The 11,922-nt window shown below is 53.3% G+C and overlaps 3 protein-coding genes across 3 annotated transcripts; 2 read left to right on the forward strand and 1 right to left on the reverse strand.

Annotated features, from left to right (window-relative positions):
• Positions 1 to 799: 799 nt before the first annotated feature.
• Positions 800 to 3,245, forward strand: HO173_000523 (uncharacterized protein; the record flags this gene model as incomplete). Its single annotated transcript, XM_037302472.1, has 2 exons — positions 800 to 2,826; positions 2,879 to 3,245. The coding sequence occupies 2 exons, from the start codon at positions 800 to 802 to the stop codon at positions 3,243 to 3,245; spliced, it is 2,394 nt and encodes a 797-aa protein (XP_037171051.1).
• A 226-nt stretch (positions 3,246 to 3,471) lies between these two features.
• HO173_000524 (uncharacterized protein) lies at positions 3,472 to 5,725 on the forward strand (the record flags this gene model as incomplete). Its single annotated transcript, XM_037302473.1, has 2 exons — positions 3,472 to 5,214; positions 5,285 to 5,725. The coding sequence occupies 2 exons, from the start codon at positions 3,472 to 3,474 to the stop codon at positions 5,723 to 5,725; spliced, it is 2,184 nt and encodes a 727-aa protein (XP_037171052.1).
• Positions 5,726 to 9,254: 3,529 nt separating this feature from the next.
• On the reverse strand, positions 9,255 to 11,665 carry HO173_000525 (uncharacterized protein; the record flags this gene model as incomplete). Its single annotated transcript, XM_037302474.1, has 7 exons — positions 9,255 to 9,429; positions 9,600 to 9,757; positions 9,879 to 9,989; positions 10,140 to 10,472; positions 10,569 to 10,762; positions 10,864 to 11,316; positions 11,458 to 11,665. 7 exons carry the CDS (start codon positions 11,663 to 11,665, stop codon positions 9,255 to 9,257), a joined length of 1,632 nt encoding a protein of 543 aa, XP_037171053.1.
• Positions 11,666 to 11,922: the final 257 nt, after the last annotated feature.

Below are 11,922 nucleotides of genomic sequence, written 5' to 3' on the forward strand. Positions count from 1 at the left end.
GGCCAATGTCTTGCCAATACCAGCAGCAAAGAATTGATGACTGGTATCGAAGGCCACAGCTTTGCTTTGATGCGAATCATGGGCGATTTCCATCTTCATAAATTCTGCACAAGCGGAATCTCGGCCGCGATCTTCCGCGCGGAAAGACTTTTGGCCGCTCGGTCGCGGACTTTCTCCTGCATGCCGAGCTTATTCTTCCTAAAGTCCGAGAGCCTATGACGCCATGACTTTTTCCTTTGTCCACCAAATTAAAATACTCGTATAATCCAGAAGTGAGTTCTTTGATAGAGTGAGGACACCAATAGATTAACCGAAATTCGGCCAAGTGGAAGGATTGACTGGTGTCCTCGCTCTATCAAAAAACTCACTTCTGGATTGTACGAGTATGTGAAAGCCACAAGAGATGATAAAGGCATAGTCAAACCGCCATTATGCTTTCAATTGCTATGTTTGATTGGCTCATTTGTCTGAAGAATACGAGACGAAAAGGCCCAAGTACGGATAGGCTAAATAATACACTGTTTACTTTACCTTCGAATACTTTATCTTGCTCCTGATGTAGGTAACCAGCAAATAATTAAGGTCTACATTCCAGACTCTTCGCACCTGGTGCTGACATTTACGGTGATGATTAGGCATCAACCATCCTGCCATCTTCCTTCACCGCATATCAGTGACGAGGCCAACTCGGACCGGAAGACAGACTTGCATCCGAGCTGACTCATGATGAAAGTTACAACCTCCTCTATATGACTTAATCCTTGACGAACAATCTCTCCTGCTCGTGCCCAACGTCAACATGGCTTCCTCCCACGAGCCCGAGAGGCCGCACTTATCTGAGCATGGAGCATGGCCCTCAGCATCTGCAAATAGCTTTCGCCAGCAGTATCTGGCTCCTGCAGATGCTTTACACACTCACACCTCGCCCGACTGTAACCCTGCAGCAGCCATTGCCTCCGGCTCCACAGACGATACTCCCGCTTCCTCCAGTCCCAACGGCGAGACACTCGCAACACCTGAAGCAGAACCTTTCTCAAGCGATGACAAGACCGCTGTACCCTCTCCTGCCGACTCACCGCCTGAAGCCGTACCTACTACCGTATTCGCCGTACCCGCCGAACCCACACCAGTCCTCAGAGAAAGTCAATTGATAGAAAACGAAAAAGATGACCAGGTTGAAGGCTTGACAACCATCAAGACTGCCGCATCAGATAAGCCGGCTGGTCGCCCAGGCATGCAAAAGAGGACATCGAGTCGAATGACGGAGGATGATCTTTTCAAAGCATTAAGCCGGAGAAAGACAAACCAAAGCAATCGACAGGGCTCGTACATGACCGAAGATGAAGCGAGCGCGACAGGTGAAGAGCAGGCCGAGATTGAGAAACTCATGTCACGTATGTTTGGGAAGGATCGGCAAGCAAATTCGGAGGATGAAAAGACCAGACATGTTGGATTGGTATTCAGGAACCTGACCGTCAAAGGAATGGGGCTGGGTGCTGCATTGCAGCCAACCTTGGGCGATCCGTTCCTTGCATTCCCGAGAAAATTAACGGCTCTTTTCACTGGAGGACCAAAAAAGGTCGCGGGGAAGCCACCAATCAGGACCATCTTGAATGATTTCACCGGGTGTGTACGGCCTGGCGAAATGCTACTGGTACTTGGGCGTCCGGGCTCTGGCTGCTCGACATTCCTGAAAGTTTTGGCAAATCAAAGATTCGGATACGAGAGCATTGACGGAGATGTCACATACGGCGGGACGGATGCGAAGACTATGGGCAAACATTATCGTGGGGAAGTCTTATACAACCCCGAGGATGATCTGCACTATGCTACATTGTCGGTCAAACGTACACTGGAGTTCGCCTTGAAGACCCGAACGCCCGGGAAAGCATCTCGCAACGAAGGCGAAAGTCGAGCCGACTACGTCAAGGAGTTTCTCCGTGTGGTATCGAAGCTATTCTGGATCGAGCATACTATGAATACCAAAGTAGGAGACGAATTTGTACGAGGTGTCTCGGGAGGAGAGAAAAAGCGTGTCAGTATCGCTGAAGCCATGATCACCAAGGCCAGCACGCAATGTTGGGATAATTCCACCAGAGGACTCGATGCTAGCACTGCCCTCGAATACGTGCAATCATTGCGCTCGCTGACCAACATGGCCCACATCTCTACATCTGTAGCGCTTTATCAAGCCGGCGAGAGTTTGTACGATCTGTTCGACAAGGTAGTCCTGATGGACGAAGGCAAATGCCTATACTATGGACCGACTGAAGATGCTGCTACTTACTTCGAGAACCTTGGCTTCCGTCGACCACAGCGCTGGACGACCGCTGACTTCCTCACATCCGTCACCGATCCCCACGAACGTCAAATACGAGAAGGGTATGAAGATCGCATCCCGCGATCAACGGAGCAATTCGAAATTGCTTACAAAAGAAGTCCAATTTTTGAGGCTAATGTCCGCGACATTGAGTCATTCGAACAACAGGCAGAACAGCAGAGGCAACAGCGCCTGGCGGCTGCAACGAAAGCCACAAAGGAAAAGAACTACACGCTTCCATACCACAAGCAGGTTTGGGCTTGCACTCATCGCCAATTCCTAGTCATATATGGAGACAAGCAATCTCTTGCAGGCAAATGGGGTGGTATCCTCTTTCAAGCTCTTATTGTCGGTTCCCTATTCTTCGATATGCCCAAGACTTCTTCCGGGGTCTTCGAGCGCGGAGGTGTGATGTTCTTCATGTTGCTCTTCAATGCATTGCTTGCTCTAGCGGAGTTGACGTCGGCCTTCTCGAGCCGACCCATTCTACTGAAGCATAAAAGCTTGTAAGTTGGATATCAGCCATCTTTGAGCTACTTGTACTGATGGTACTACAAGTTCATTCTACCGGCCGTCGGCTTTCGCTATCGCTCAAACGGTCGTCGATATTCCACTCGTGCTCATCCAAGTCACTATATTCGATCTTGTGGTATACTTCATGTCGAACCTATCGAGAACACCTTCGCAATTCTTTATCAGCTTGCTCATCCTCTGGGTCATCACAATGACGATGTACTCATTTTTCCGATCCTTGGGGGCTCTATGCAAGTCTTTGGATACCGCGACTCGCTTGACTGGTGTCGCGATTCAAGCACTCGTTGTCTACACTGGTTATTTGATCCCTCCAGCCAAGATGCATCCTTTTTTTAAATGGCTTATTTGGGTCGACCCGATTCCAGTATGGTTTCGAAGCCTTGATGTCTAACGAATTTCACAGTTTGGAAATACAGTGCGCGCCGCCATACATAGTTCCCGAAGGCCCAGGCGCGACTACGCAATACCAGTCCTGCCTCCTTCCAGGAAGTCGACCTGGGTCGACCACCGTCAGTGGAGCAGATTATATCCAGACTGCATTTACCTACAAGAGAGACCATCTCTGGCGTGATTTTGGTATTATCGCAGGATTTTGGATCTTTTTCGTTGTGCTTACCATGATTGGTATGGAGCTACAGAAGCCAAACGCAGGCGGAGGTGCCGTAACCATCTTCAAACGTGGCCAAGTCCCAAAATCTGTCGCGCAGGCTATGGATAAGGGCAGTATACCTGAGGACGAGGAGAAACAACTCGCTACTGCAGGGGACGAGAAACTTGCAGAAGGTTCGACGAGCTCGGATTCCGAACTTGTCAAAGGTGTTGCCAAGAACGACTCGATCTTCACGTTTACTAACGTCAATTATACGATACCGTATGAAAAGGGCGAAAGGAAACTACTGAACGATGTTCAAGGCTTCGTGAGGCCAGGCAGACTGACGGCGCTCATGGGCTCTTCGGGTGCCGGAAAGACAACGCTCCTCAACACGCTAGCCCAGAGGATCAACTTTGGCGTCGTGACTGGGGATTTTTTGGTCGATGGAAGGCCTTTACCGAAATCCTTCCAAAGAGCCACTGGCTTCGCTGAGCAGATGGATGTCCACGAACCTACCGCCACCATCCGAGAGGCGCTGCGATTCTCGGCACTTTTGAGACAGCCGAAGGAGGTACCAACGGAAGAAAAATATGAGTATTGTGAACGGATCATCGACCTTCTTGAGATGAGAAATATTGCTGGGGCTACGATTGGCAAGACAGGTGCAGGATTGAACCAAGAGCAGCGAAAACGAGTGACCATTGGTGTTGAGCTTGCTAGCAAACCGGAGCTCCTCATGTTCCTGGATGAGCCTACGTCAGGCCTTGACTCTGGAGCGGCTTTTAATATTATCCGCTTCCTTCGCAAGCTAGCAGATAGTGGTCAGGCGTTGCTTGTCACCATCCATCAACCTTCCAGCGTGCTCTTCGAATACTTTGACGAGCTAATCCTACTGAAGACTGGCGGTAACGTGGTCTATCACGGAGAGCTCGGCAAAGATTCCCGTCAGTTGATCGATTACTTCGAACGCAACGGCGCCCACAAGTGTCCCCCTCGCGCCAATCCTGCCGAATACATGCTCGAATCCATTGGCGCTGGTGATCCTACGTACAAGGGTAAAGACTGGGGTGAGGTTTGGGCTTCATCACCTGAACATGACGAGCGTACCAAGGAAATCCAGTCGATGATCAGCTCTCGACGAAACGCCTCCGTAGGAGAAAAGACTCGAGATGATCGCGAATACGCTATGCCGCTCGGCACACAAGTCTACACTGTCGTACATCGCTGTTTCGTTAACTATTGGCGGGATCCGGATTACGTGATTGGAAAGTTCATGCTGCACATTGTCACCGGTCTTTTCAATAGCTTCACATTCTACCACGTCGGAAATGAGACAATCGACATGCAATCGCGACTCTTCTCTATCTTCATGACTCTCACCATCTCGCCACCTCTGATCCAGCAGTTACAACCCAAGTATCTGCACTTCCGCAGCATTTACAAGTCTCGCGAGGCGAACTCGAAGATCTACTCCTGGTTCGCGCTCATCTGTGGTGTCACACTAGTCGAGATACCGTATTCCATCGTCGCCGGGACTCTCTACTTCAATTGCTGGTGGTGGCCCGCCGTCGGCCGTGGCGCAAGCAAGTTCGACAGCGCATACACGTGGATGTTGCTCATGCTCTTCGAGCTCTTCTACGTTAGCTTTGGTCAAGCGATCGCTTCATTCTCGCCGAATGAGTTGCTGGCGTCCATTCTCGTGCCCGTCTTCTTCCTCTTCGTCGTCTCCTTCTGCGGTATTGTTGTGCCATACGTCGCCATACCCCACGTGAGTCATTACCTCCACCGTTTACATCATCAGTTCCTACATTACACATGGCTGACACGTCCTTCTGTAGTTTTGGCAATCCTGGATGTATCAATTGACACCGTTCCACTATCTCCTGGAAGGCTTCCTCTCCGTCGCTACACACGGCCGGCCCGTCATTTGTTCCTCCACCGAGTTCGCTCGCTTCGCTCCTCCACCAGGCCAAACATGCCAATCCTACAGCGCCTCCTTCATTGCCCAAGCTGGTGGCTATGTGCAGAACGGCACCAATGGGCTCTGCGAGTTCTGTCAATACGCTACGGGGGATGAGTTCGCAGCGGGTTTCAATGTCTACTACAGCCACAAGTGGTTGGATTACGGGGTCTTCTGGGCTTTTTGCGTCTTCAACTTCATTGTGGTGTTCATCTGCTCCTGGCTTTACCTTGGAGGAATGAAGAAGGTTAGGGCGGCACTGATTCCAGCTGCGAGAAAGCAGAGGAAAGAAGCGCAGGTGCACAACGAGAAGGCATGATGACCTCATACCTCGCCAACGACAGGCGACTCTTGGCATTTCCTCCAATTGGAGAGACCTTAAGATGCGTATATATTTACTCATATAGATATTGTCAGCATAGCGGCGGCGAGAAGAGTGAGTACATAATTGTTCAGATAGGACCGTCCATTCTTTTTGTGACAAACGATTCCGGTCTTTCTGACGGGCACATGATATGAGACGGCTCCCTCCCTCGTTCGGCCCAATTGCGATCCCAAACATACATAGAACAAGCGCAGGCAGTCACCGATCCGATTCCTTTGAAAAGCTCTGACCCACCAGATCCTCACGCCGAGTCCTTCAACCAATCAGGCTTCCTGCGGCTTGTTGGCTTGTATCCCATGCACCACAGAACATCTTCGAGGAGGCAAATCATTTCGACTGATGCCAATGCCCGTAGGCAAGCATGAAAAGCCGAGTGCTTCGAACTGAAACAACGCCACTGTAAGTATGCGTGGGAGATCATGACGATGGATGTCTGTCTCCCGTCGACTGGCCGGGGGGAGGGGGGGGGGGGGTTTCAGAGGGTTCTGACCGAATGTTTCAAATCCCCCTCTTTGTAATCTATGATGACTGCATCCATAAGTTCACAACCAAACTGTCACTGTCACGATTGTTCTTCACGAGCAGGTCTAGATATTTTCGCAATCGGGATCGCGTTGTACATCTCGTCCTTGGAACGTTTGTTCCGTTTGGCGAAGATCATACGTTCCGTCCAGACATCTTGGACGCCCGTCGATACTCTGTTCTATCCCAGATGGCACCAGCTCGACCACGTCTTGTCATGTCCTTTCAACCACCCCTCATCCCTCCCATCCCTCGAACCCAGAGAGAGAGAGGGCCGTCGTCTCCAGTCCGGCGACCGCTTCGAAAACCCGGGCGTTGCGACAACGGCCGCAGCCCACCGCTGGACAAAGACGTCGCTAGGGGCGCGGGCGAGGGAGTAGGTAGAGTATGACTTCCGCGCTTCGCCCCCCCCCCCCCCCCCACATTTGCCCGTGCGGAACCTTGAGAGGGGGAAGGGCGCGGGGGAAGGGGAAAGGGGGTGCGTGATGGATTGGGAAGGATCCTCTATGCGCAGGCGTTGCATGTGATTGGCTTTCCTGTCGGGTGGTTTCGTTGTTAATTATAGCCGTTTGGCGGAATCATCTTCATTGTTCGTGGATAAGGTAGGTAGGTAGGTAGGGAATTGAGACCCCCCGATGCAGGACCGTGGCGGGTGAATCACGACTCACTCGGTTCCGGCGGCGACAGGTCGCTTTGCTTTGGGGCTGCGGAGGGGTGCCTCGTTCGGCTTGGAGGAGGAGGAGGAGGAGGAGGATTACATCCTTGGCGGTCGGTATCCTTCCACAATCGTCCGCGTTCTCCGTGTCGGCGCTCAGAGAGAGTTGGTTACGGTTACGGTTACCAGCAGCGGTTCGAGTCGAGCCCGCGCGCGTGATCGGGTCCTCGGACCTCCGCGGTGTTGTGCGCACGGGGTCGTGGGATCGAGAGGGCTCGGATCGCTGCGGTGGTTCGAGGGTTAGATGGGTGTCGGGATCGGTGGCGAGAGCTTCAGCGGGAGATGTGTGGGTTTGGCGTGAGTTTGGGGTGAGTATGGATAAGGTGGTAGTAGATGGTGAATTTGGGTCAGTGTCGATGTCGTCGTGTCTACCCATTACCACCGGTCGATTCAACTCATCATCACCTAATCATCTCGAGCGCATCCTGCACCGCCGTCACGTTGTTGATTTACGCCGGCTGTGCAGCGCCATCGATCGATCGTTCTTTCGATAGGTAGGTAGGTAGGTAAATCTGGCCGGCCAAAAACTCGCGAACTACCTACCTACCTACGGCCCATCAACCTCGACGGTCCGTCCGGTGTCGAAACGTCGATCGAACCGGATCCCCGCAACCCTAGCCAAAATTCCCCATGGGGTGGCAACGAAAGCAGGGGCGACAGCTACGTCGCTTCAACTGCCGCCGTCTTCTGGCGCCAGACCATGTATTCTATGCCCTGACTAGAACACAAGTAGGTATATCAAGGAGGTACATCTTGAAGGCGCTCCCACTCGGCGCGCTCCCGTCTTTGCGGCTGTTCATCCAGCATTACGGGGTCGATTTCGAGAATGCGGGATTGAACACGTAGGTACGACGATCCCATCGTGCTTTTGGCCCTACACCTATAGCTGTCCATTTACCGTCTTGCCGTCTTCACCCGACAAGCCAGAAATTCAATCCACCCCGTCCCTCCTTTCGCACCATGAGCCCTTCCTTTTCCACAACCGTCACATCTCCACAACGATCGCCCACTCGAATCCTTCCCTCATCACGCAACCGCACCGATACCGCCCTCGCCTCTCTGCTTTTTCCGCCCCGTCGTCCAGGGCCGCAGGTGCAACACCCCTCCCGACACCCCCCGAACGCCAGAACTTCGACCACCCGGCAAAGGGCCGCGATCCCGTCGTCTTCGTCCTGCTCTGCTCTGCGGTTTCGCCCGTCGCTCGATCACACCCGTTTGTATCGTTCGTTGTAAAAGCACGCGTTTAGACTTCTTTAGTCTTTTGTCCGAGGCGAGTCCGAGGCCGGTTGGGATTCTCTTGCTTGACCGTCCTGTGTCGAAATGGCTTCCTCGCCACCTACCCCCACAACCGGCCCCCTTCCGTCCCCGAAGCCTTCACGGACGGACAGACAGACGGACAGATAGATAGACGGAAAGACATCCAAACGGCAAACGGCAGCACCATCCCGTCGTCGTCGTCGTCGCGGATACCTTCTCCCGACCGATGACCGAGACCGGACCGATGGGCTTTTTTTTATTTATTCCCCGGGAGGAGATGGGGATGGAAACGGGGGGCTTGTTCTGTTTTGTTTGTTCTTTCTGTTCTTTTTTTGTTTCTTTTCTTTCTGTTCTGTTCTGTTCTGTTCTGTTCTGTTCGGGGATAGCGTCGGTCGGTCGGTCGGTTGGTCGGCTGGTGGGTGGTGGTGGTGGGGGGTTGAGAAGGAGGGAGGGAGGGAGGGAGGGAGGGAGGGGGGGGGTTGGGGTGTTGGGATGGGGATTGGGATCTTGATCTTCTTCGATTTTGGGGCCTGGTTGTGGGTGGGGCTGCTGGCTGATCGGACTGTTTTGGGCGAGGGTGGGGGCTTTTTGGTACTATTTCTTCTTCTTTTTCGTCTTCTTCTTCTTCTTCTTCTTTTCTTCTTCTTCTTCTTCTTCTTCTTCTTCTTCTTGAAGTGAGTTATAAAGGCTTAAGGGTTGGAACTAGACCAACCTTGCTCGGATTAAGCGATCTGGTTTTTATAGATGTGGCGCAAGACACCAATTGTGCAAAACATACTTACAATTCCCCCATACCCCATACCCAAAAAACCCCCCGCCCCCCCCCATCATCACCACCCCGACCAAAAAAACCCCCCACATAAACATCCTCTAGTCCATTCATATGTACTCCCCCTTCCCTCCCCTTCCCCTCCCCATCCCATCCCATCCCCCATCCCTCCCCCCCCAAACCAAAAAGAACCCCCCCCCCTACCCCGCAAACTCCCTCAAAACCCTCACCCGCGTCCCCCTGCTCCCGCGATCCAAGCCCGCCGCGAACCGATCCCGCGTCACGTTGACGGCCCGCGCGTCCGTGCCGTGGAGGGCGAAGTCGAACCGGCGGAACAGGCACGCGATGGCGAGGGTGATTTCCGCGAGGGCGAGACTGTTGCGTGTGTGAGTGTTGTGAGCGATGGGACGCGAAGGAAGGATGGATGGATGGAAGGAAGGATGGAAGGACGGAAGGAAGGATGGATGGGAAGGATGGAAGGATGGAAGGATGGAAGGATGGATGGATGGATGGAAGGGGGGGAAAGAAGGGGAAAAGGGGCATACTTCTGTCCGAGGCAGCCGCGCGTGCCCCGGCTGAAGGGCACGAGGTACCGGTCCGGCTTGTCGGCGGGGACGAGCCAGCGGTCCGGGGCGAAGGTGAGGGGGTCCGGGAAGTGGGCGGGGGAGAGCAGGGTGGAGCGGAAGTCCATGGATACGGGGGTCTGGTGGCGGTCGAGGTGGGTTTCACGTTAGTTGGGGGATGGTTGTTTTTTTTGGGGGGAGTGGTACTTTGTTTGGCCTTTTTTGGGGTGGATGGGAGGAAGGGGGAAGGGTGGTACGAACGCCGGCAGGTATGTTCCACCGCCCGTACTTCAACTCCTGCGTCGGTGCCACGAGCGGCAGTCGCGACGTCACCGAGGTCGTGATACGGAGCGTCTCTTTGACGACGGCGCTCTGCATCCAGGCGCGATCGCGTTAGCTGATTTTATCCGGGAACGAAAACCCCCTGCCTTCTCTTCTCTACTGCGATCCGTCACCCCTCTCCTGAATTACTTCCTCACCGAAGCGCAAGCACGGACCAGACTACCGAGTCACTATACATACCAAGTATCCCGCCCCCTCCAACACATGCAACGGCGGACACACCGCCGGATCCGGCATCGCACGCGCCAACTCCTCCCTCAAGCGCGCCAACTTCTCGGGACTCGTCAACAGGTAGTAGAACGCGGCGTTGAGCGTCTGTTTCGTGGTCTCGGTGCCGGCGCCGATGAAAGCGAAGGCTTCGTCCGTGAGACGTTCTTCCGTTTTCTCCGAGGCGGGCAGGTCGGATTCCATGACGGCGTGGAAGATGGTGCGCTCTGAGGAGGAGCCGTCTTTGGCGGGGAGGACGCCGTTGTCGTACAGTCTGATGATGGAGGCGATTTGTTGGCGGAGGACCTGTCAAAAGCGCGCGGGTCACGTATCAGTGCTGCCGTTCACGGACCCTCATTGAGAAGGAATACATGGAATTGAGGAGAGGACGGCACATGGTACCTGTCTCAATCCTAGGAGCCGGCCTAGATTTGGATGCAGGAACCGGATGATCGGTAAGGGTAGTTTCTGCAGATACTGCACGATCCCGCTCATCTGCTTCGTCAGCGGCGCCGCCTCGGCCGTTCCTTCAATCGCGTCGTTCCATTGGGGTGAGAAATCGGGTTTTTTGAGAGCCCCCAGGGAGTAGCCGAATGCTATCAACGCGGTTATTAAAGAGCAACGATTAGTTTCCAACAATCCAGCAACAACCGATGATGTGTGAGTGCCAAGGGTAAGTATGATTGTTGGGGCTTACAATATCGAAACACGACATCAATCGCCAACGACAGAAACGCCGGCCTCAACTCCACCACCTCGTTCCTTTGCATGCATCCTCGAAGGCCGTTGCACAGATCGTCAATGATTTCCTCAATCCGCGGCTGCAGAGCGGCAACGGCGCGTTTGGAGAAGAAAGGGTTTAGGGGCGCACGGCGGATTTTGTGGAGGGCGTGCGGTTCCGTGCCGAAGGCTATCTCGTGGGAGGGTGTGTCAGTCTTACCTGCATCCTGCGGGGTCCCGCCTCGGTGCGTGTGGGAGCATACGGGCGTGCGGCGGTGTTTGATGGGAGGGTGCTTACCTGATAAAGGCGTCCCGGACATCTTCGCCGAGGGACCATATTTATCGCGAGGTTGCGATGTCGAGTAGAGGGAATCGTAGTACTCGATATCTTTGATTTTGATTTCGTTTGGGGTGACGCGGATGATTGGTCCTATGGTGAGTGCGGCTGGCCTCAGCAATCATCTTCAATTTATACGGAAGTGTTGGTGGAGAAACAGATGAAGAAGGAATATCATCTCCACAGCCTGACGCTTCTGAGGAGACAAGATGATTGTTGGTAGGCTACACTCACCATACTCCTCATGCATCCGCTCGACCTCCCACATATACTGCCCACCATCCCCTTTGATACAGTCGAAATAGAACTCATACCACCTCGTGGCAGCCGCCAATTTTCTGCCGGGAAAAGCTGCCAAAGGGTGGAAGTATAGGCGGTATACGAGCAAAGCAACAGCATAAGAAGGCCATAGGAAGAGGGTGTAAAGAAGGAAGGAGAACATGGTAGTCTTAATGGGCGAATTAGATTGGACGGCTGTTCTCGGGAATGATGTGGGAAAAGATGAGAATGTAAGGTAAAGTAAAGTAAAGTAAAGTAAAGTAAAGTCAAGTAAAGTAATGTAAGGCTGGGGATGGTCCCAGCAAATGCAGCACGGAAGATGTTGATTTTGAGTTCTTGGCTTCTGTGTGGGTGCCTGACGACACGCAACCACGGGGCGGCCGATAGGACATCTTTCTTCAGCTGCAATAGAAGGCATGA

Source organism: Letharia columbiana, assembly GCF_014066305.1.
Source record: "Letharia columbiana isolate WasteWater2 chromosome Unknown Sc0000000_s0, whole genome shotgun sequence".
Lineage (NCBI taxonomy): Eukaryota > Fungi > Ascomycota > Lecanoromycetes > Lecanorales > Parmeliaceae > Letharia > Letharia columbiana.